The 24,471-nt window shown below is 40.0% G+C and overlaps 2 protein-coding genes and 1 long non-coding RNA gene across 4 annotated transcripts in view; 1 reads left to right on the forward strand and 2 right to left on the reverse strand.

Annotated features, from left to right (window-relative positions):
• The window catches only part of LOC148185194 (uncharacterized), a 35,702-nt gene extending 17,790 nt beyond the window's left edge, over window positions 1-17,912 (reverse strand). Inside the window, exon 1 of the long non-coding RNA XR_015774327.1 lies at window positions 17,773-17,912. This is a non-coding gene — a long non-coding RNA (uncharacterized LOC148185194). The remainder of the gene's footprint in view (window positions 1-17,772) is intronic.
• On the forward strand, window positions 4,593-11,714 carry LOC102105048 (C-C chemokine receptor type 4). 2 transcript variants are annotated; one of them, XM_005519022.3, is made up of 4 exons: window positions 4,593-4,735; window positions 4,865-4,940; window positions 8,054-8,177; window positions 9,433-11,714. In XM_005519022.3, the coding sequence occupies exon 4, from the start codon at window positions 9,450-9,452 to the stop codon at window positions 10,524-10,526; it is 1,077 nt and encodes a 358-aa protein (XP_005519079.1). In that variant the 5' UTR covers window positions 4,593-4,735; window positions 4,865-4,940; window positions 8,054-8,177; window positions 9,433-9,449; the 3' UTR covers window positions 10,527-11,714. The 2 variants fall into 2 exon arrangements, with proteins under 2 accessions (XP_005519079.1, XP_087910876.1); XM_088054750.1 differs by lacking the exons at window positions 4,593-4,735; window positions 4,865-4,940 and having other exon boundaries at window positions 8,027-8,177.
• A 5,037-nt stretch (window positions 17,913-22,949) lies between the features above and the next one.
• The window catches only part of GLB1 (galactosidase beta 1), a 41,124-nt gene continuing 39,602 nt past the window's right edge, over window positions 22,950-24,471 (reverse strand). The window contains exon 16 of the mRNA XM_005519021.3: window positions 22,950-24,429. Within this exon, the coding sequence (XP_005519078.1) occupies window positions 24,169-24,429 (261 nt within the window). The 3' untranslated portion in view covers window positions 22,950-24,168. The remainder of the gene's footprint in view (window positions 24,430-24,471) is intronic.

The following is a 24,471-nucleotide window of genomic DNA, read 5'->3' on the forward strand; positions in this document are numbered from 1 at the left end:
GAACAAGATGCATATTTATCTGAACTGCAGTGAGATACATGGACATGAATACTTTTTTAGGTGCCATTGTGAATGCATCTCATTCAAATTTTACAACACAGTTCCAAAACAATAGGATTTACTTATTTACTTATTTTTTTCTTCTTTTTTTTTTTTATTTTTAAATTTTTTTAGCCACTCTGGATTCTTGGGTTTTTTTAACAATAAACTTGTACAAAATTATTTGAAGTGCAGCCAATCAAAGCATCACATTGGCCTAGGAAATTGCTCAGGAATGAAAGGTGTAATTTTCAACACTGGCATCAGAAGGAGCCAGTCACTACCCACATATTTTCTTTGGATTCAGCATTTGGTGGAAGTGGATTTGAAGTCCTGGGCCAGGGTAGTCTGAAGTTTTAATGACATTCTTCATAAAGAAACTATTAATGAATTAATGAGTTATGGGTTAAGTTCTGTCATTTCCATTTTGTCACAGTAACCTTTGTGAGGTCCCTCTCTGAGATCCTGTGAGTCATACAAGGCCCTTGTCATAGCAGGACAAGGGAACAAGTCTGATCCATGCAAACCTCAAGCTTTGCTATCACTAAAAAAGAAATGAGAATTTTTCAAAGAAAATCCAAAGTTGCATTATCTCTACCCACTGTTGCTTTTTCTGGTCCCATCTGGTAATGTCTTTCCTCTGTAGTTATAGCCCAAGCATGGTGCACGTTTGCCAAAGGCCATTAACACACCACTTCTAAAATAGCCACCGAATGAAATATTTTCTGTATTAAGAAAGTCCTAGTCCTAGTCCTGCTCAAAGTTTTACTGTTTGCACTTCAGTTTCTTAACTCTGTAGGACACCTGAAACTCTAATGAAAATCTGTGTCATCCAGAGTTATTATTTTGAAATTCAAGTTCAGTAATCAAAGCAAAAATTGAGAACAATTTCTAACTACTAAAAATTGTTCTTACACTTAACCACATACACATAGTTTCTGTTGAAGTTAGCAATAATTCTGCTGCCACTTGTAAGCAGCACTTCCTAATTTACTTGGTAGCCACTGTAAGAGTTTGGTTTTCACCATACACACCCAAACATCAAGATCTGTGTTTTACAGGGCCAGTGTTTAAAAGGTTGTTTTCAATATGGAAAAAAAAATAATTAAAAAAATCCACCAACTGTTCCTGTCTGATTTTGCTTGTTACACTAATATGCAACACAAAAATGTTAATATATTGCATTTTTCATTCCTCTCCCTAAAGAAATACTGTGAAATAGCTCCCATTGGATGAGGAAAATGGTTTGCTTTTGAAGATCAGTTTGCATTTACCACATTTCTAGCTATGATATTTCAATCAGCAGGAAGGAGCATTTGAACTTTGTACCCCTGAAGACAGAGGTTAGTGAATGGGATAGAGAATGCAAGCAAGGACTCTGGCAGTGCTGTTTCACTATGCAGGGGATATAATCCACTTTCCAACTGCAGCTGCCACTGGAACAGTCTGTTTCCCACCCCACACAGATTTTAAGTCTGATAAATTGCACGCATTTATCACTGCATATCCAGCTGCAGCACAACAGTCCCACAACACATAGGTCCAATACGCCAGGATCATGCAGGCAACCGAGAAGCATTTCTCCCGTGAGGCGCTCACATTTAGCCCATAAATTTGCTACATTAAAATTATCTCCAGCATCACCGAGAGGCACAGAAATGCCAGCAGAGTTTGCAGAGGCCCTACACTTGCAGGGCACGTCGGAGGACACCGACAAAGCACCTGTGACAAGACGATTCCCCCTGGTGTCAGACACGAGCTACTGTTCCCTTGAGGAATCTCCTGTGCCCCGGACGGTTCCTTACAGGTAAGAGCAGCTTGAAACCCTGAGCTGCTGCTTCAATTATTTTTCCAACCTCCAAGCAGGTAGGAGCGAAGCAGAAGGAAATGGTAAATGTGAAACGCACCTGGAGCAGGTTGTTGAACCACCTTTTTCCACAGCCCTTTGCCACCCACTTTGCCCCAGGCAATTGCTGAGCAACATTGATCCCGGTTTGGCCATAGCTGGAGCACAAGGCAATGGGGAGCTTTTCCCACTGGAAAGGCCTCAGCCAGTAGAAATGACCTGTAAGCAGCCAGGGATGGGGAACAGGGTAAGCGTGCTCAGGAATTGCTTCTTCCTGGGGCAGATGAAGGACCTTCACCTCCCATCTTCTTTACCCTGGAAGGATTGTGTCTGAGCAGGCTCAAAGCCTGTTTTGGGAATGGCAGCATTAAAGCTGACCGAAGATTGCCAGGTCAAAACCCCTAAGTGGCTTCAGAGGCCCTCTGCAGTGAATCTCTGCTTTATTGTAGTGCCCCTGTCCCTTGGACTCCTGTGTTACAAAATAGGTATCCTCATACTGTGATCAGCTTTTTTTTTGTTTTGTTGTTCTTTGGGGTTTTTTTTTATTTGGTTGGTTGGTTGGGTTGTTGTTTTTTGTTTTAGTTTTGTTTTTTGTTTCTTTGGTTTTTGTTGGGGTTTTTTTGTTTGTTTGTTTGCTGTTTTGTTTTGGGTTTTTTTTCCCAATGGAGCCCTCATTTGAATCTTGAAGGCTCACCCTCACTTGGTCTCTTGTTCAGTTCCTTTTTCTTGGTCCCACTGCTGAGCCTTGCTCTCCAGATCTTCCTGGTAGTTCAGGTTTCAGGAGGCTACAGGGAAGGGATGGACAAAATTCAAGATAACAATAAAAACAACACAGAATGCCCAGGCCAGGGTTTACAGTTCAAGTCAGATTCAGAAGGTTCAACTGTAGACAGTGGCATGCATCTTTTTGTGTAAGGCTAACAGCACCTGGAGCCAAATATTTCCAGTCATCACATCCTCTCACTATCCCTGTAATCACCCTTGTTCACACAGGACCCTCTGCCTTGAGCTCACTTTATCATTCCTTCTGCCCATAGTGTCAGTGCTTTCTTTGCATTTCCACCAGAAGGTGGCATTATTAAACTCATGTTCTAAAAAGTCATTCGTGGTTAAAGCTGAGCACCCCAGTCAAGCTAGTGGAGTCACTGATGAGCAAGTACAGAGTGTAAAAAATATGCTTATGAAAACTCAGAAGAAATTAGTAACTACGTTGTTCTGATGGAAGAAACATCAGTTTCTCCGATGTTTTATTTATTTGCTTATTGAGTAAATGAAAGTCTGTGCATGTAAAATTAACCACAGGCCAACAATTTCACCAACAATTGTTTCACCAACAATTCACAAAGCAAATCAGAATATCCCATGAATCATGAAGATGACAGAGATGCTCCAATGAAAACCTTTTGTTCTGCCTGTCACAGTTTTATTTTGGTGTCCTGAGTGGTTTTCCCTGCTACTAAAAATGAACTAAGTATTGTATACGTTGGCTGTACAGATTGTCTTAAGCAGGCCTTGCAGTGAAACAGCTTTTCCATGGGAAAACAGAGTGCCTGGGCCTTAGCAAACATGGAATGATTAGTAAACAGCAAGACCAAGCGTTAGTTCTTTTTTACTCTTGGTCCTCTGCAAATACTTTAGTTTTTTAAACTAGCCTCCTTTATATTACATCTGCCCTGGGAAGAACATGTCAGGAAAGACTTTGAAGATGTAGATGTTTAGGAGAAGGCCAGTCATTTAATAAGCTTTTAAAGGTTACTAGTAACTGAAGTGTTTGATACTTGGGGACACCAACACATAGCACACAGAACACAAAGCCTTTACGCCACGTTGTCATCCTTCCTCTGTATCTAAACTCATCACAATAAACAACAAAATGGTCTGAGAACAATTCTGCTATTCACCCCTGCTTTGCCTTATTTTTTTTTCCTTCAGAAAGACCAGCCTTTAAGAGGACCTCATAGTAATGATTAGGAGATGGCTGGGACATTTAGGAAAAAAAATTTAAAAAACTTAAATCTTAGGTACCAACTGCTCCTCAGAGTAGAAACAGCCCAAATTTCATAACTATCTGTAGAAACAGCTTAGTAACATTTAAAAGATCACTGAACATGACAAAGAAAGCTCCCTGCTGTGCCATTTCACATTTAACAATAATAAAACTCATGGTTTCTTGCACCAGAGATTTTTATTTTAAGTAAAATTCAGCATACAAAATGACTATTTCTGTCATGTTTGAGGTGAGAAGTTTCAGTTCTTTTTTTTAAATGAGGAGTTCTGTCTCTAGCAGCTTTGCAAGCACAGCATGTAGAAAGAAAGCGAATTAAGCAGAGGAAGAGGATGACTGACACCATTCACAATCACCAGTGGATACAAACAGTAGAATGCACAGGGCTCGTCTACTGAAAGAAAAAAAATGGTGAGAGGAATTGGAGCTTAGCATTGAACAAGGAAAAGATGTTTTTGGCTTAAACAATTTCCTTGTCAGCACAAACATCTATCTTAGCCCAGGGGAATTCATGCATTCAAAATGATTGAAATAAATTGTGAATCACCTGAGAAACAACAACAATGGTTGTCTCTAAAACTAGGAAATTATTCACTTCCTTTTTTAAGTTCTCTCTCAGATTGCTCTCAGTTTTGATGCAAATTTGGAATACACAAAAAATTACAAAGAAAGCAACTGTACAATGAACTGGTACCACAAACACTTTGCTAACAAGGAAGGGTGGGAGCTACAGGAGCGCAAACTGTGATCCCAATTCACCTGAATTGCAAAAGAAGAACTCCACAAGGCCAGACGATGCATGAAGGAGCTGGCCACCTGATGGAGAGGACAGTTTGATGACAAAGGTAAATGTTTGTCCATCTGTGACTTTGGCAGCCTGAATCCTGCACCAATCCACATAATCAATCAAAATGCTAATTCTTGCAATAGTTGTCCCTTTTTATTTACTGTTGTCTGCTTCTCTCATGGGCCAGCCTCTTTCAAATGAGGAGTTGTCTGAATCATCTGTCCCTGGCCAGACAGAATGGGTGGTGCCCTGGCATATCAGTGGTAAGTATCTCACAGCCTAGTTAGTGGGTTAAGTAAATGTCTATCTCCAGTCCTTCCTTGGGCAAGACTCCTGTGTCTCCTGTAAAATGGTGAATTGATGATAAGACTTTCCATAAAAGATAGAATAATCTGAAATAATCTTTTGGTGAGAAGCAAATTTTTTTATGGTATGGGTTATTCCACATTTCACTTTTATTAAGTTCCTTCCTATTGCATCAAATGTGGGCCCCCCCCCCCCACCCCCCTCACTATCCCATATAAAATGCTAATCTCCTTCCAGTCAGGACAATCAGGTTTGGTCCACTCCTGTGCACTCGTGATTTATTTGGTAAGTGCCACATATCCTGATACCATTTTGTAAAGAGGTAAAATGACCTCTTCTCCTGCAAAACCTTTAGTTCTACAGCAACATCACTGAGAATGCTCCCCCCTTTCCCCATAATCTTGCCATCTCCTGCCATTCTCCTTTCCTTAGTCTCTGTTCTCCAAGAAGCTTTTTCTGTCTGAAAAAGACAGGCTGCCATGTGTTACAAGAGGACCTCAGAGCTCCCCTACTGGAGACTACAGTTATACTCAGGCCCTTCCACTCTCTCTCCAGGTAATTGCAGGACCTGCACTCACAACACCTTTCCTCTATTTTCTGCATAGTCTCATTTGCTTAGAGATTTCTTTGTTCTTTCCTGTTTTCTCTCCAGTTTTCCTTGCAGGCTCTCCCAGGACTCTGTTCACTGGTATGCCATTAGAAGGTATTTTAGGATTCATTCACATCCTCTTGATTTTCACCAACTGGCAGATATATTTTTTAATCTTCATTTTCTGGAGTTCACACATCATAAGTTTTCGGCATCTGTAGCTGCAACCATTCTTCTCTTTTTTGTGGCTGAGCATTCCTCTTTCTGCAGAAACACTCTTCCTCAGTCCCCTTAAAAAGACAGCCCTTCCCATGTGGCAATTTACCATGAAGTGAGTTGGTATAATGGCAGCTGTATTTGATACTTGGAAGCCTTCCAAAGAAGGACAGGGCAAAAGGCACTGTGCCAGGTAGGTGCTTCCTTCAGGCTACTGCCATATGGATCATTCCAAACTGGAATTCTCGTGGCTGCAGACTTTTTCTCTGCTGACAGTACGCCGGAAAGATAAGAAACATACCTGAAGTGTGGCCTGTGTGCTAAGGACAGGTCTCAAAAGGCTGCTGATGATGGTCAGCACATCTTGCAAAATGTTGCTGCTGATGGGAAATCATTCCTTAACGGAACAGGATTCTTACAGGGTTGAAGACATTTAAGATCTGGATTCAGTTCTATTCACCTCTTCATCTGGAAATCAAGAAAAATCGCCACTGATGAAATTCAAAGAAGATACCTAGCTTGATAGAGCTGAAAATAATGAGTGGGACAAGATAAGAATGCAGATGCATGGTGGTTTATTGAGGAGAAAAAATGTACAGCCAGATCTAAGAAATATCAGTGCCTAAGAGAGCATTGTAAAAAGCAAGAGGTGTTTTTTCCTCAAAAGCATGTACTCAAAGAAAGATTTTCTGTCATACTTATTGTGGCTGAAGAGCCAATGTGTGGCCCTAGTGTAACATGTCAAAGAAGAGATTAATGAGGCCCTTACAGAGACAAAAGAACTAGAAGAGGAACAGCTTCTGGTTTCTGTAAGCAGGGCTGATGAAACGGGTACGACAATGTTGTCTGCTTATCTGATATCCACATCCTTTAAGGACTACTAGTAAGCTGAAGAGAAAATGTACATGATCTGTGAAACAACAACCTGTACTGGAGGAACATCTCCCAGAGACCGATTTAAAAATCTCTACAGACACAACTTGTGAAAGATTACTGACCCGGTCCTTCCCATACAATTGCTTTATTCCGGCAAAACCTGAAACCAGTAGACCCTGCATTTCATGCTGTCTTCACATCAAGCTTTTCAACCAAACCTAAGTTATTGGGCAGTCTAACAGTGTCAGAGGCATATGAGATAGCAGCAAATAGCATAACTGAACATAAACTATACCAGTGTCTGGAATAACACCAGAGAGTGAACAAGAAATCATATAATCTCTTGTGGACAGAGATGTCTGATTCTTCCTACTCTCACTACCACTTCTGTAGATTTCTTGTTTCTGCATCTCATTGTGTCTTTTCAGTTTCTGCTGATCACAAGAAAGCAGGCTCCCCTGTTGAGAAATGGCGTGTACTTCTGCTTGGTTTGCCTTTTCTGAAAAACAGAGGAGACCAGCACCTGCCAGCTGCCAGCACAGCTGTTCTGTTGGCAGGACTCACAACCATCCTGCTTGACTACCATATGTCCTCTGTGCTCTCTTCTCCCTTCTCAGGATCCCCCAAAAGACATACAAGTCCTATCTCACTCTCAAGAGAAATTCATAGAAGCTGCTGAGCTTCCTGCTGTGACAGCCACTGTAAACCTCAGCACTTTGCATGCTCTGCCCTTAGACCACGCACGTGTGTGTACATTCTACTTCTTATTCAATGTTTTGACTACTGTTACATTTTGTGCTGGTCAGTGGTAGGAGGTACATTTGCTGTACATAAAACCTGCAACAGAAAACATCAAGCAAAAAAGTAGTGTGAATTAACATGCCTTCATTTCTTTTTTAGTAAGATAAGTAGGAGTTAGGAAAATCAAACAACAGTGATTGAAAGGAGCCTTCCCTGCACTAAATCTATACAGCTTTTTTCTTCTACAATTACATAATGAAACTTGCAAAATTAGTTATCTGTCAGAGAAGGACTAAAAACACACTTCCCACACACCCAAGTTCCTGCCTCATCTCTGCTCATTACAGATGATTCTTTGATTTTTTTTTCTGAGATTAAGAAAAGAACAAGGTTTCAGTTGAATGAGAGCTGAGTGACATCCATGCTTAGTGACATCAGTTTTAATGATTGTTGGATGAGATTAAACTGCTTTAACTCAGTGGAAAGTGTGGGGGTTTTTTAACATTATAAGATGTGTTTAATTCTATTTCTGAATTAAAGGGACTGTCTCTGATGAGCACTGAGTAGAGAAGTACTTGTGGTACAATCTAAGGAAGTCGAAGCTTCCGCTAAGCGACACAGTTACCTAGTGACATCTGCTTTTTACAGCTGCTGGATATTGCTGTGTGGGTAGCACCTCCTTGGCAGAGCTACCTGAAGAGAAGCAAGTGATTCTGCACCCTTAGAGCAAAGAAGCTTCTTCATATCATCTAAGAAAAAAGGAGGAGAAAAGGTAAAATTCATAAAATGCAATTGCTCAAACATTTGTGTATCATGTACACTCATTATATGTGTGAATGTAATGCTTTTTAATTTACCCTTTATAGCTGCTCAGGTAATTATTTTTAGGCAGTTTTAAGAATTCTTGCATCATCAGAAGTGGGTGTATTCTGTGAGCATATGTTTTTAAGTATTCAAATATATTACGCTGAACCTGGATTAGGTTCAGTTATGTCTGGGTGCAGTTGCTACAAAGCTGTCATTTCTACACCATTGGTGTCAAACAGTTCTGTCCTTGTGACTTGTAAATCAGATTAAATTCCTCTCTGTGTAGAATGGAACAGAACTGTAGGCTGGAAAAGGTGTCATGCTTAGGACTAGACACAGTAGGTCTCAGATTAATGATAGTCAATGTTTTCTGGCATGTAGCAGCAGCACACAGGGCAAAGATAAGTAAAGCAAAGAAACTCACTTCTCTTCTGCTTTCCATTCATAAATGAAGACAAAGGGGAAGAACATAGCTCAGGTTTAGATTTCTGATATGTCAGGCTAGAAAAATGTCGCTTACGATGTGAATAACACACAAGTAAGAACAGAACTCAGACTTGAATTTCTGGTATGTTAGGTTAAAATAATGATGCTGTGATGTGAATAACACACAGACTTATAAGTCAGCAATAATTTGCCCTGTGTCCAACTTACATCACTTAAAACTCTGTATCTGCCTATTAGACAAGAACATACATACGAAGACGCCAAATTCCTGTTACTCATTTAGCCACTGAAAATAAGCACTTATTGAAACTCGTGACAGCTTTCAGTAAATGTAATTTCATTTAAAAAGTCAGATGCATGTTAATCACTATAGGGGACATATGCCTGATGGGAAAGGTTGGTGAGGGAAATTCTGAATTGCTATGAACAATGAATTTGCTTTTTATGTTGCTCTACATGGAACTTAACCCTCTCTGATTTGACACCTGTGCCCCACATCTTTCATTCCCATTTGCTCTCCTGTCGTCCATTGGAACATCCCTTTGTGCTTGACATACAAGTTGCACAGTGCTGCAAGGACTAAGCACATGCATGCTAAGAACAGTACCTTGTTCAAACGTGCACACGCATCTATCCCATAATGCTCACACAATGTCTGAGAACCTGCAGCGAGTCCTGTACCGAGCTGCCAGTCAGTCACTCATGATTCAGGTTTGTGGACTAACCACATGGTCTTGAAAGTCACTGACATTTTTATATTCTTCCCTTCTCAGAACTGGGGGAAAAAAACATGATTTCTTCAAGTACAGAGTCTCTTGAAGCTGAACTCTCAACCTTTTATGACTATTACGATACTTATTACGATGCTCCAAAACCATGCAGTAAAGAAGGTGTCAGGAGGTTTGCAGCCTCCTTCCTACCTGTTCTGTATTCCCTGGTATTCCTGGTCGGGCTCATTGGAAACATTCTGGTCATCGTGGTCCTCTTCAAATACAAGAGGCTGAAGAGCATGACGGATGTGTACCTGCTAAACCTCGCCATCTCAGATTTGCTCTTTGTTTTATCCTTGCCTTTCTGGTCTTATTTCACAGTAGACCAATGGGTTTTTGGAACTCCCTGGTGTAAAATCATTTCATGGATCTACCTGGTTGGGTTTTACAGTGGGATATTTTTTATTATGCTTATGAGCATAGACAGATACCTGGCAATTGTTCGTGCAGTGTTTTCCTTGAAAGCAAGGACTGCCTTCCATGGCTTGATTACTAGCCTTGTTGTTTGGCTAGTAGCTCTTTCAGCCTCAGTCCCCGAGCTTGTATTTAGAGAGTCTTTTAATGAACATAATTATACTACCTGCAAGCCAAGATTTCCAGGCAATTTCACAACATGGAAGCTTTTTTCCACTTTGGAAGTGAACATTTTAGGGCTCCTAATCCCTTTTATAATTATGACATTTTGCTACTCCATGATCATTAAAACATTAATTCACTGTAGAAATGACAAAAAGAATAAGGCTGTGAAGATGATTTTTGTTGTCATGATTGTGTTTTTCTTTTTTTGGACTCCCTACAACATTGTTATTTTCTTACAACTGCTGGAATTTTTGGGAGTAATTAAAGACTGTCAAGTGAGCAGGAGTCTGGACTACGCTTTCCAGGTAACGGAAATCCTTGGCCTTTTTCACTGTTGCCTCAATCCAGTCATCTACTTCTTCATGGGGGAGAAGTTTAAGAAGTACTTGAAGATGCTCTTTAAGAACTGGCAGTTACCTGGGTATTTCTGCAAGTGGTGTGGAGTTCACATCACTTACCACACAGAATCTACCAGTTCATTCCACACACAGTCTACGGGGGACCAAGATGCTCTGTAATACATTTCAGACCAGCCACTGAACTCAGCAGCAAGCAAACTGACAACAGCAGGAACTTTGAAAAGCAGGAACTTTCAAAAGCTAAGCAAATGCAGACACATTTAACAATAAGGTAGTGCCAGATAATTACTTACTTCAGCTTTATTTGTGCCTCTAGATTTTCTGAGTATTATGACAGAAGGTGTCCCAAATGTGGAACATGGGAGATAGACATGCAAGGTTTCTCTGCTGTGATTACAAATCACTGCTCAGCTCTGTGCAAAGCACTGCACTGCGTGGCTTCTTTTTCACCAGCATCAAGACACTGGCCTGCACGGAGGGGCAGAGGTGAGACAGCACGTTGTCTTCAGCACATACATTTGGAAAACATATTAATGTATTCAAGAAGGATGATTGTAACCATACTTTTTTATTCTTCAGCTGATCTGTGTAGGACTTATTCACTTGTGACTCTTAGGTAGCTATTTGCAGTACCTGCTACTTTTAAATGTTTCATTTCAGGCAGGATGATACAGCCCCTGTCATTAAGAAAGAGGACAAAATATATTCTCTGTGTGCACAAAGACACAAAGCAAAGCCATTACTTTTCATTGTAGGTGCGTTTTCTCTCAGGTTGACATATATGCCTATATGTAGGTGTATATATAGGCATTTTGAATTACTTTATCACTGTAATTCAGGCTAGCAATTCTGTATTTTAATTAACACAGAAAATGTTCTGAATATTTTTGAATAAAAGTGTTTAAAAAAACTTATTTTCCAGCAAGTGTAAATAAATTTGAAGCATCTTGGTTAAAAGTATGTATTTTAAAATTAATGTTCTTTCTTCCAAAAGTACTTAACCCCAAGACTCAATTTTCATTCATTGGAGATGCATCTGGCAAAACAAAAGAAAGTAAAAACAGAGATTGTGTAGAAAGGGTCTGTCATAACTTAGAAACCACACATAAATTACTTGCATTTGATAACAGCAAAATGCAAACCGTGTGATACCCCAGCAGCCGCTCACAGGATATTAATTAATCAGAGATCTGTATCAGGAAGGAAGCTTACACACCAGTTTTTAGATTTTGGCACAAAAATGATTTTAGAAGAGGCACAAAATCAGTAATGTTGTGGCAGACAAATTAAGAGTTGAAAACTACGTATTAGAAGATATTTCTGATGTGTCTTTTTGCTGGACAACAACAATTCAGATTACTTATTATAAACCAGATGAATTATTTTCTTACACTGTTAATAATAAAGTGCCTGCTCAGCATTCAGCCAAGGCTGCAAAGAGCAAACAAGGCATTAAAATGCATCAGGAAAGGGCTGAAGAAGAAATGTAGAAATATTGTAGTGCCATTGTACTCATCACTCTAAATAAGAGACATAAGTGGAAGCTCATCTCCCTGTGACCTATCTCATGATACAAGACTGAAAATAAAATGCAGTACACTTAAATCTCACACACACGTATCCATTATAATTTTGGGAATGTACTACCATTTACAGTTTGCCTAGGATGACAAGGAAGGATCTGCATTAACACAGATAATAATAATAATAGCTGTGGAAGACATTACTTGAAGTAAAAAAGAGCCTTTATTTCCAAGAAAAAGACCATAAATTCTTACTACTCAAAACTTTAGAAGCTACTGCTAAGTCACTTGAGAAAAACTGATAGGAAGAGTGGGTTATGCCATCTATCACCTTTTTTGAAAAGGAAAAGGAAGACAAATTTCAAGTGTTGAGGTGCTTCAAATTCTCACAGATGTCAATGAAGCCATAATAATATCCCAAGGTGGCACAGCACATCATCCTCACAGATGGTGATGCTGATAGCAGAGGCACTGTGAACTGCTGAGCTATGCACTTGTCTGGTGCACAGACTAACCTGGAAGCCAGACAGCTTCCACTGCAATTTCTTTTTTCTTCATCCTGCTCTGTGATCCCTCTAGTCAGCAAGAATGGTACTTGCTTTCCAGACTAAGGGAAAGGCTGCCTGTGCTGGCCTGGCAAAAATTATGGTCAACAAAGGAACCAGCAAGCTGTAGGCTCTTGAAGCTGTGACGTAAGAGACATCCCAGGCAAAGAGAAATATCAGGGAATGGCTTGCAGGCTGGTCCAGGTCTGGGCAAACTCTGTGGTGAGGGAAGATGCTGCATCTGGTCATGTGTGGAATTAACGGTGCACCCAAAGGCCGTGCAGCAATGCCACAAACAGAGCCAGTGTAGAGACCCTCTCCCACACAAAACTCAAATGCACCTCATGTCACCTCTTGGCTTTGTGCCCCACGGCCTGTGAACGTTTCTTGTAGTGCAGAGGGTGATGGTGCAGCCAGAACTCCTTCCAGGTGAATGCTGTCTTGTTCCTTGGTGCCAAATAGCTTCTTTCAGTTCTCCCAGTAATATTCACAGCTGCTCAACTGCTGGACGAGCAACTGAGCTGAAAGTTGTGCTCTGAGCAGTTTTGCTGCATTGGGTGCAGAGGAGCTCATGTTAAATTGATAGGTTCAGGAATTCAGCCCTGGTGCTGGAGCTCATTGAACATGGGTGGCTTCCTTCTCTGTCACCTGAACAAACCCCCCTCCCCCATGCACCAAGCTGCAGTGGACAATGCCACTCCTCTTTTGAGAGAGGGCTTTGAAATCTGCTGATGAGAAAGAATAATAGTATTAATACAGGCAAAAATAAAGTAGGGATTTTCAAAATGTCATTTGACAAAGGTGTTATTTTAGCTGAACAAGAGTTTCCAGCAATGAAGAATGTACGGGCAAACCCACTGAACCATGAAAGAGAATGGATAGACATTTGAGTGAAGCAAAGCTGACTCATTCTTAAAGGCACATTTTTACATCAAGGTTCCTCAGAAGGCCACCCTGCATCCTCTCTTCAGTTATGCTAAGCAACCACAAAAGATAGATGAAGGGGGAAATCAGCTATTTAGATAAAATACAAATAATGATGAAAAGGTAACAAGAAGTTGATTTGTTTTCATAGCATGCTTAGGCCACCACAGTCATTCCCTAAACAAAAAGCTGCCTTACACATTTACTCTGGAGGACAGCATTACCCCTTTTAATCATGCAGAAGCAGCATCATGGTCAGCAGCCTCCTCCCAGTCAATCTGCTCCTCTCAGTCTGAGAGCCAATGAGGAATTGCAGTTCTCCTTCCTAGACTGCAACTGCTTGTCACTGTCCCAGCACCAGCTCTGCACACCTGCTCTGAAGGGACTGCAATTCCACAGGCAGCACAGTGCTCCTCTGTCACCAGGATGTTTCTAAGCGCCAGCAGGATCTACATCACACATTTGCCTTCAAGAGCTCTTAATACTTTGCAGTTTTAGCCAACATCTCTCTCTTAACACAACCAGAGACCAGCTTCATCACATCCTGCCTCTTATGCCAACACCTCAATCTGATTTATTTACAGCTAGAAATCAAGGGGAATTTAGAAATGTCAATCAAAATAATCATTAAAATACTTCTTAATGCAATGCCTGCTGAAAGCTCAACTTTGCTACTCCAGTCATGAAAGGAGGAGACTGGAAATGATATAATAGTGGTGAGATTTGTAGCATTTGTATAACTGATAAGACAGACCATTCAAAGGAGGAGTGGTGGTTATATCTGCAGTCATCTTACTGTGACACAGCAATGTTACACATAAGTGACAATGGCACTCATGGAGAAATCAGTCCTAAAGCAGGGAGCCCTACCACTAAGACACCAAGTCAGAAGCTCCCAGGATGATTTTCTTTTTCACAGTCATCCAACAGCAACATCCATCACAAAAACTAACAAAATCCCATCTTACGGGACAGTCACTGAGTCAAAGACACTTTTCACAGAAATTAAGCTCAAAAACAAAGAAGCTCTTTATCTGTTCCAGGCCAACAAAATCAAGTCCTCTGTGTTAATGCAGCCCAAATACATGATTGATCAATGGATCACACTCCTTTAATTTTTGTACTGTTTTTAAATTTTTTTATTTTTCAAGTCATCCTTGAAGGGTTGAAGTTTCTCTGGGTTTTAATTTCGTTTCAAAACAAGTAACAGAACACATCCAGTATAAGTAGCTCCGTCACTGCATAATGCAAGCTCTTTGTGAATTCAAATGTTGCAAAATGAAATTATTAAGGCACTAAGATTTTTTTTTTTCAAATTCCAAGATGTTTGCTTGCTTGCATTTAAAAACAATGCCAAGTAATCAAGAATCTCATCTGCAAGAATCTGATCTTTTTTCACAGATATGAAACGCTCATAAAAAGTACTCTTGGTGATGCTAGGAACACATAAAACAACAGAGACTGAATGAAGACTGACGTTACTAAATGCACCCTTCTTCTCAAGGGAGACTAGTGGCATTCAATCAGCATTTTCCAAGAAGGTCCAAGCAGCCAAGTTCAGGAAGAGACTTTTGTATCTGGGACAGTGATTGGAACAATGGGTGGATATCTCTGCATGAAAAGCAAATTTGTCTCTTTTGCACCCCTTAAAGAACCTCCATAGAAGTATTGTGGCTTGGGCAGAAAAATGGAAGAGAGGGGCCCTCCCTAGCATTTAACCTGTCACAATTACTCACAAACAGAGAGAGCAGTACTGGCTCATAGTAACACAAAAGCATCTTAAACAGAGGAAAGACCACAAAACATCTCTGTACTTGCTTATAACTGGTAAACTGAAATTTGACCACAAGCAAGACCATGACCGCAGACTGAGTGACTTGCCTTTTCTACTATCAAAGCACGAGGGAAAGCTGCAAAAAGTGCATAGAAGGAACATAGGATAGAAGGATGGATTTTGCTGTTCCTGATGGCCTTTTTGCTCATTCATAATCACTGGGAATGGAAAGAAAGTATCTCTGGTTGATTGCAGGGAGTAATGATGTGTTTTGCAGGCCCTAAGCACTGAGAAGCTGCAGGAAACAAGTCTGCCCTTGCTATCAAGAATCTTGTTTACACTTTCTGGAACAGCAAAACTCATAGTATGAGGGTAAAACTCCTCAGTCCTACAGAGAAGGGGCTGAAGAGTTTACAAATAAAAGATTCTGGCTGTTTTCTCCTCAGTTCTGCTTTACCAGCCCATCCTTGCATAATGCAGGTCAAGACTCGCTTCCTTTCCTTAGAAATATTAGGGAACCTCTAAAATCTCCAACAGGGAGGTCGGTGCCTGTCTGCTGCCGCTTTGGCTTTTTGCATGAACCTCACACACCACCACCTCACCTCCAGAGTCAGGTGGAGTCAATCCATTCACTCCCTAACTCACTTCAGCTCATGTTCTCTGCACGCAGAGGTCACACCGTGGAATGCCTGTCTTGTCACGACACCAGAGCGTGTTTTGCTTTTGACAAGGCAGTTTCATGAAGCTGTCCCGCTCATTGCAGGGGAGTTTGAATGGATGACCTTTGAAGGTCCCTTCCAAAACACTTCTGTGATTCTATGAAAATATGGAAAGGGCAAATTTTTGAATGGCAGGTGCATTGGCTAATAATAAACACCTTTTAGCCTAAAATTTCCTCTGCATTTTCTTTTAATCTTCACATTAAAACTATTTAGAGTATGCCAAGCCTATTTGTCAACATTACTGCAATAAAGTATTTCATTAATTCTGCTCTGAATTCTTATTATATTTTTATTCTGATGGGTGAAATAATTTCAGAAGTCCTCATTGTTACCAAAAATTGTAAAAAATTTCAAGGGTTAGTATTATTTATCACACTTACACAGTTTAAATAGAATAAATATACCACACTGCTCAATAAAGTAGCTTATTACACATAGGAATGTATCAGAATTTAGGAAAAAAGCTAGCATTAGAACCAAAATTTCAGTGATGATTGCTAGACAAAAATAGTTTTTTTTTTTTTCCTGTGTTGTGGGTTTGTTTTTTTTAATCTACTGCCTGTAGTGTAATAGACTAATGCATTTTATAGACTCTATCAATATGAGACTATGTGAATAAAATCTAAACAATCAAACATCATATTAGCATTTATGAAAGGTCAATCCTTAAGTGATAACTATTTACAATTTGCATCAGAGACTAAGAAAACAAGGTTAGTACTAGATACACAAGGTTCTGCCAAATTTTAATTTGCATGTTGGTTTTGGTTTTTTTTTAATTCCAGAAATGGGTTTGCACAGAGGCAGAGCAACTATTAATAGTGCCAGAAACAGAGGGGAATTAAAAAAGCTCACATTTTCTCTAAGGGAATTCACAATGAAGACTTCAATCATAATATGATACAACTGAATGTGATCTGAATCTTCAGCAGGGCACATGTCAAATTCTTGAATTGTCATACCAGCATAATTCAGTGGGTATACAGAGGATTCCAGGTTCCTGGAGAAATGTAAAAAAAGCTCTTGAATTGTCAGTTAATTGTACAGAGATAGCTGTGGAAGAGCTGATACTTCTCAACAACAGAGGAAATAGGTTGCTAGCATCAATGTTAATTTTAAGGACACCTAAAAAAGTCTGCCAAGTTTTCTAGACCTGAGGCCACAAGGTTCCACAAAGTCACTGCTTTTGCAAAAGCAAAATGAAACATAGTAAAAAAAAAAAAATTAAGAGAAAAAAAAAAGCTGTGAATTCCTTTACAGCAAAAGCCACAGCTGCCTGGTCAGGGAATGGCACGAGGTGTGAGCGTACTCCAGCATGAGCAGCGCCTGAGGACCCAGTAGGTGAAACCTCATACAGACTCAGCAGCTAGGTGTGACATTTGAATCAGTGTGTTTCTCCTTTGTGACTGCAAATTCAGAGTCCCACACAGACAGACTGTGGTGCACAGGGGCAGAATGCAATTGGCACCAGTTGTATTTGTGCAGATAATGGTCATGTTTAGAAAAAAATCCGTGTTTTATTAACACTGCTTTACTAAATGACCTTCACTGTCTGCACTGGCTCCCTTATCATGGTGGTGCAGGCTTTAACCAGGCAGAAGTAATCTAGCCCATCAGTACCTCTCAATCTGAGTTAATATACCCAAAACAGATTGTAGTACCCTTGTCCTATACATCACCTTGAAAGAAAACAAAATCTGTTGAGACTTGACCTTTAGCTTTGCAAGGGATGTAGATCAATTTGAGTCTTCCATTTGCCACACAGAAATAAAAAATCTGTCCTCCTTTGTAAAACAAGGCATTTTGCAGATGAAAAATACTACAATTAGATAGTATTACAGAAAGAAAAATCTGTGCATTGTTACATTCCTTGCTTTGTCTCAAGACATCAAGAATCATGCACTCTCATTTACTCACAGCCCAGAAAGCTTCATCTCCTTCCACAGAAGACGAAAACTTCATAATGCATTATTCTAAACACAAGTCTTCAGTTTTGAGCAATTTCTTCCCAACAATTCTCAGTCAATGTCTGATTGTCCTTGATCACAAAGGTTTGAAGATTAAACTCCTATCTCTTTTTAGCTTGCCTGCCCAATTTACTTGAGGTTTTGACATTTGTAATCAGCAGGGGGTTTCACCAATTTGCATGAACACACTAAAACAGGTAACAGGAAAAAACAAAGAACTTCACAGGAAAGGACAGGAACATTCTTTCAAAGCCAAACCAGAAACATAATTTTTCATCAAAAGGTCTACACCCTGACAACAAAAGAGCAATCTCCCAAAGCAGAATACACTATGGAGCACCAACCAAAGCTGTTGAAAAGAGCTTATACTTTCAAATTATTATTTAAATTGCTGTACTCCAGTTTGCCTTACACAGTGTGAACTTCAGAGTATTGGGGGTGTTATTTTTGCAACTGAGTCATGGCAAGAGAGTAGCTGAATCAGCATCCAAAGCTGAGTCTGTTGTACTGAAAGGAACCTAAAAGCACTAAAATTCCAGCTCAACTTTGTACAAAAAAAAGACTTCACCTTAAAATTCCAGACGCTGAAACTCAAAAGAAGATAATCAGATATGCTCTACTTCAAAAGAAGATACTGGGCTAGATGGACCTTAGGCAAACTCAGTGCCTTTATTCTTATATGATAAAACAGAGTTCTATCAAATGAGAAAAAGAGAACCAATACAACAAAAAATATGAGCTGAGCTCTGTGTGTTTTTAAAGCCCTCAGCCTCTGAGACAAGAGATCTTGTGAGCTGTGCCAAATCCTTAAAGTCAGAGAGAAGAAATCTTGGGAATCTCTGAATGTTCTTTCACCCACTGAGCAGGACAAGTACAACAGCATGGTCATGTGTCCAAAGAAGGTGCTTGCTCACCAGCAACCACAGTGAAAGTAAACCAGGCATCATCTAACCTATTGTTTTGTGAATTGAAAATAGGTGATGTCTATCAATGACTGCCAATGGTAGGTGGAAGGATTGGAGATCAACTCCATTTTAGACAAACAAAGACATATTGAAGGAATTTTTTTTAGTTTCTCTACACATAAGACTTCCCTACTGAGAGAGGAAGAGCCAGAAAGAGTTCAGGAAGAGTGAAACAGGAAATAGGTAAGAATTTCTTAGCTATGGCATTAGAGGGATGAGTTGCTAGGCATCTGCACACACTGGGCAGATCTGTGCTCTGGCCCACGTTTACAAACACTGAAAATGCTCAGTTAATATTAGTATAGAAGCATGAGCCATACAGAAGAACCAAGTTTAATAAAAACAGTGCATATACTTACAGTGAATAAAAAAACTTAAACAGGAAAAGCCTTTCAGACCACAGATATTGGCTGCAATTTCCGACTGAATTTGCACTGTTATTCAACAGATGTACCTCCAGTTGGAGTTTCAAATTCAATTCTCAATTTCATTAGTTTCATTAGTTTTTTTCCCCTCTCTTGTCTACCAAAAGGTTTTAAAAGGTTAAGTTATGATCATGCAGCTATAAGCACAATACCAAAGTTCAAGACAGCAACCTTACCATGATGCTGGCACAGAGTTTGCTATCAAAGTATGCGGGGGAGTCTCAGGAACAAGACTGTGCTTCCCATTCCAACTCCACAGAGCTAAATGTGGAACCTTCCTAAGACCATGGCTTTGAAGTTCTGTATATACTCGCCTCCTGAGGGACAGGTGTATGTGCTAAAGCCCAAAACAGGAGTTCTTAAATATATCCCAAATTCCTTGGCCACATCATATATCCTAATCAAAGGGGAGTGCATTACCTGAAATAAGCTCTGGTTCTGTGAAACGTCTTGAGGTAACACAGAGCTTCAATATTTCCCCCAAAGCTGGGGAAGGTCACTTGATAAAGTAACTAGCACCAGGGAATATTTTCTGAAATGGAATTTTTAAACATACACACTTTATTCAGCATAAGAAGCATAAAAACATAAGAAAGATCCTTGTGATGCACTTTTCCAACATTTTTCCATTCAGCCCATGGGACCAAGTTCTAGGATAATCTATTTTTCCCTACTTTTCCCTTCTCATTGAAGAACTACTAAAACAGACCCCATTCTTCTGCAGTTTCCAGCTTCTTCTGTCACACGATCTCCCAGCCAGGACTTTGAGGTTAACTGCTGTGCCTTTAAGTCCCAGCCTGCAAGACAACTTTCTTGCAATTCAGTAATTTCTATCAAAAAGAGATGCTGTAGCACCTGGACCAAGTCATTTGAGAGCTGGTTGTCTTTTCAGATATTTGCTAAATTGTCTCTGTGTTACCTTGCACCTCTTGAAATTTATCTAAATCCAGTTCAAAGAGATAAGAAAATAACGGAGAGGGCACAAAACAGCCTCAGAGCACAAATACACACTTTGTGTTGGCTTTGGACAGTGAAAGTGATAACTGGCTTACATACACCAATGATGGCTTCAGTTATTGTTGACAAGTTCCCCAATAGTAAACACCAGAATAACTTGCCCAGGAAAGACTGGAGTCTTCATCAAAAGAAACACACTGAGAATATTTAAGATACAAGTGATGTTGCCTTAGGGTAGAGAGACACAGGGCTAGATCAACTCTCACAAACCCTTCATCCTGTATTATCTGTTAAAATGTTGTTACTTTGTCAGCCTGTACAGTAACAGCAACACCTCCTTCCGAGCACACTGCAAACCACAGGATTATCCTTCTTCTGTAATTGTCATTTCTGAAAACCTGTCACATATCTGTCAGGTGGGTAGTGTTTGCAGTCCAGGCAGAAGGATTATTTCTAAACACTCCTGCAAGTATTCAAACTGTGCAAACAAAAATTAGTATTTCACCCAAAAAACTGGAAAAGAAAACAACAGTCACTGTGGAGGTCCCAAGGAGATTGGATAGTAGGAGACTGGAAAGCTGTCTGCACCAGAGAATTAGAAAAGGCACAGAGAGTCTAAAGGAAGTCAAGAGCAAGTCTCAATCCCATCATTCAAGGACTAGAAAATGTTGATTAACACACAGAAGATAGTTATATTATGAAAGAGTCTCATACATAAGTTAATAGAATTCAACCATACAGCACACTGCCAGTTCTTTTTCTTCTATTTGCTCATTCAACCCAAAAAATCACATTTAAAGGCTTTCATTCATGCATAGGCAGGATTACACTCTAAGTCTACAAACCCCACACCAGACATGAAAAAAAATAAATCTGTGCTAAGCTAAGCCACTACAGTGGCTCTATGGGTAGATTTCAAAGGACATCCCCCTACAGAATTGCAAGCATCTGCCTACCTTCCAGAGGGGATCAGTGTAAAACTTATGTTTTTTTATGAACTAATTCCGACCAAATACCATACTTGCACTGTCTGCCAAAATCAGAGAACATTGTGCTCATTACTCAGCTCCTATGTAAGGAAAGCACTTGCAAATTTCCAAGGAGATGCACCAAGAAATATTTAAGGATCCACAGTTTTAGCATTAGGAATATTCCTTCTTTCCAGGCCTTCAGGAGGCAGCAGGCTCCACCAGAGAGACCATCCCACTGAATTCCAGCACTTGGAATATTTCATACAGCTACACCACACATACTAGCCAGGGGTCTGACAATGCTTTCACATCTTGCCTTTCAAAAACAAATTGAAACTAGACCCACCAGTGTCTTTCCCACTGGGTAAAGGCAAGCCAGGTAACTCCCTATGGCCCCTCTTCTCTTTCTCATTTACCTTCAGTCAGAAGGTTTCATTCTGATTACATTTCCACCTCGGGCATGGCTGAACTACATTTGAGGATAGGTTAAAATAACTGACTTGCCTGAGGCTGCAAAGGAGCAAATGCCATGGTGTCCTGTTTTGTATCACACTCGGTCTCAGTAGGACTCCATGGCAAGGCTAGGAAACCTAAGGTAAGTCCCAGGCGTGTGGTGTGGGCACAGTGCCCCAGTGTGGGCACAGGCAGGGCACAACACTCAGCTGCAGCACACATCCTTGGATAAAAAAGCAGCAGCAACTGGTAACAGGTTCCTCCTGCTAGAGCTGTACTCTGAAGGTGCTTTGTTACAAGGACCTCCCTTCTGCATACTCAAATATCATCTCCAGCAGTGTTTCCATGTAGGTAGAAGAGGATTAGGAATCAGGGCCATCACTTGCAGCTCTTTTCTGTAGACAGGACACCACTTCACTGAAAGCAGTAAATAGGCAGGTGTGTTAAAGAAGCTATCTAGAGCCCTACTTGAAAAACTTCAAACCCATTATTTTCACATTGTTATTTTTAGAACTAATCAGATGCATGTTTATAATTCTTGATGCAAAGCCTTTCTCCTGGTAATATTACATAGCTATGGTGAAAAGTGAAGTCTCATAAAACACATTATGTTTTCACAAGTACAAGTTGAAACTGAAGTTAAAGTGAGAACCAGGAGTATCACTGCCCTTACAGCACAAACTGTCATACAAATAAAAATCCTCCCAGCTGTTACAGCACTGAGCTTAAATAATACATGAATAGTACTGTCATTCTGCATACTCCAAGCCACAAAAACCATAACTAGTTCGAAACCAATTCTGTTTCATCCCTTACTTTCAAGGCCTAGCTCTGAGGCAATTAATACTTGACAACTGCATGCAGAGAATGTTCCAGGTTCTCCGTAAGGATGGTGCCAAGAAAGAAAAAATCTGGGTTCAAAGCAGACCATTCCAAGAATCAAGTGCATTTGGATACTGAACACACAGCCCTCAGTCCCTAGAATTGACATTTGAGGTCAGAATTTAAGAACAAAACCTCTCTGTCTTGGATGAGCTACATTTGTCTCCTTTGATAGACCATCAAATATATCAAACATGTAGCAGACATGAAATGGGTGGTGCTCTTTTACACTTTCCTATCCAGTGACAGTATTGGTCCAGGATTTTGCACTGGCCATCTCAGAAAAGGGTGGCAAGCTCAGCCCATTACAGATACTTCGTTTTTATTTGTACAGTTCTTGATAACAGAGAAAATAAACAAGACATCAACAAGAATAATTCTTCATCCACGGACATGTAACAATCTCATTTCTCCCTTAATACTGCTCATAATTCTCTTGTCCCTTTCTTCTTTCTCAAACACACAGAGGAAAAATTTAATCTTTAAAGAACAATTTTAATAATGTCAGACAAAAATCAAAGGGAAAATCATAGATTATGAAAATACTTGATTTGATAATCTTCTGTTGTTTAAATATCACCATGGAACTTGCATGACTGACACCAAAATTACAAGAATGAAAAAGAAGATTCTGTCTGCAGAAAGTCAGATGTACTGATGGAGTTTGTGCATCTCTGCAAATATCGAGTACTTACAAAGACCATCACTTTACTGGAACAAAACAGGTGATGTGAATTAATGACTAAAAGAGAAATAAAATTCTTTAATTTCAAGCATTCTGCTTCCAAGGTGCTGGCCTATGAAGAGCAGGTACTCCACGACAACTGGGAAGAAAAATAAACCAAAAACGAAACAAACAAACCAAAAAAAAACCCAACCCAAACCAGACAAAATAAAGAAAAATTTCATCATTTTAAAACCATATTCTGTAGGCAAGTTAGTCAGAGGCTGTGGTTCCACCAAAGCAGGCTAAATTTCACATGTCCTTGTACTTATCAATTTACTTTAAGTCTTCAGAGACAGCAACAGGGAAGCAGTAAATCACCTTTCTAAGAAGGTACAGATGCAGACTCCATGTTCCTGCTGTTTGGACATCTGACATTTGATTTCTCTCTTCCACAGTTTTTCTCATTGGTCCTGTAAGAAATCAACTAAAATTTCCTCAAAGCCACTTGCCTAAAAAAATGAGGTCCACTCAATGCTGGCAGTAAGCCCAATGAAACTAAAATTATTTTAATACTCTAATAAGGTGATTAAGGAAGCTGAAAGTGTATTGTCTATTGGCAGCTCTGACTTACCAGTCCACTTAAGTGAAACCAGCAAGGTAGTGGGGGCTGCACACCCCTTTTGTAGGCTCCTCTCCAGTGGCAAAACATGGTAAAAAATAAAAGCATAGGAAGGTTACTGCAGCGTAAGCGGAGTACAAGGACTACATTTTTACTAGGCTGATGGAAACGTTACCTTCCAGTTGAGCTCAATGTCACAGTCCAAGACAAATTTCAAAGCTCCAGCTTTTATTTTTAAAAAGAAATTCAATATTTAAATGAGAGATTTTAAAAAAGTCTTTGAAGAATTTAAGAAGTTGCCTCACCTAAACAACTTTGCTTTTTCAAAGACTCAGTGTTAATCAGTATGGTTTGAGTGAAAGGGAAGCAAAGGGCAGAGAGGGGAAGATAAAGAAATACTCAAATCATTATAGATGCTTCATCCATAGATCTCTCACAAAGAGTGGGGGTTTATCAGTTTCATTCTGTAGGGTTGCATTGATATTAGGTTTGTCTACAAATTCTATTTCGCACGCCTGGGTGCTGCAAGGAGAACGCTCCAGCTCCAACACCGTTATGTTGTTTGGCTCTGATGCAACAAGTACATTCCTTGGAACATAAAGGGTCAGCTGAGGACCACGGGCTGGCCAGTAGCGACCAAGATTAAAGCCATTGATCCAAATTTGCCCCTGTTAAAAGAGAAAGAAAAAAACAACATTTTATTAATCTGT

Source organism: Pseudopodoces humilis, chromosome 1 (assembly GCF_049639895.1).
Source record: "Pseudopodoces humilis isolate 2021_Gansu_Grassland_sample_001 chromosome 1, ASM4963989v1, whole genome shotgun sequence".
In the NCBI taxonomy this organism is placed as follows: Eukaryota; Metazoa; Chordata; class Aves; order Passeriformes; family Paridae; genus Pseudopodoces; species Pseudopodoces humilis.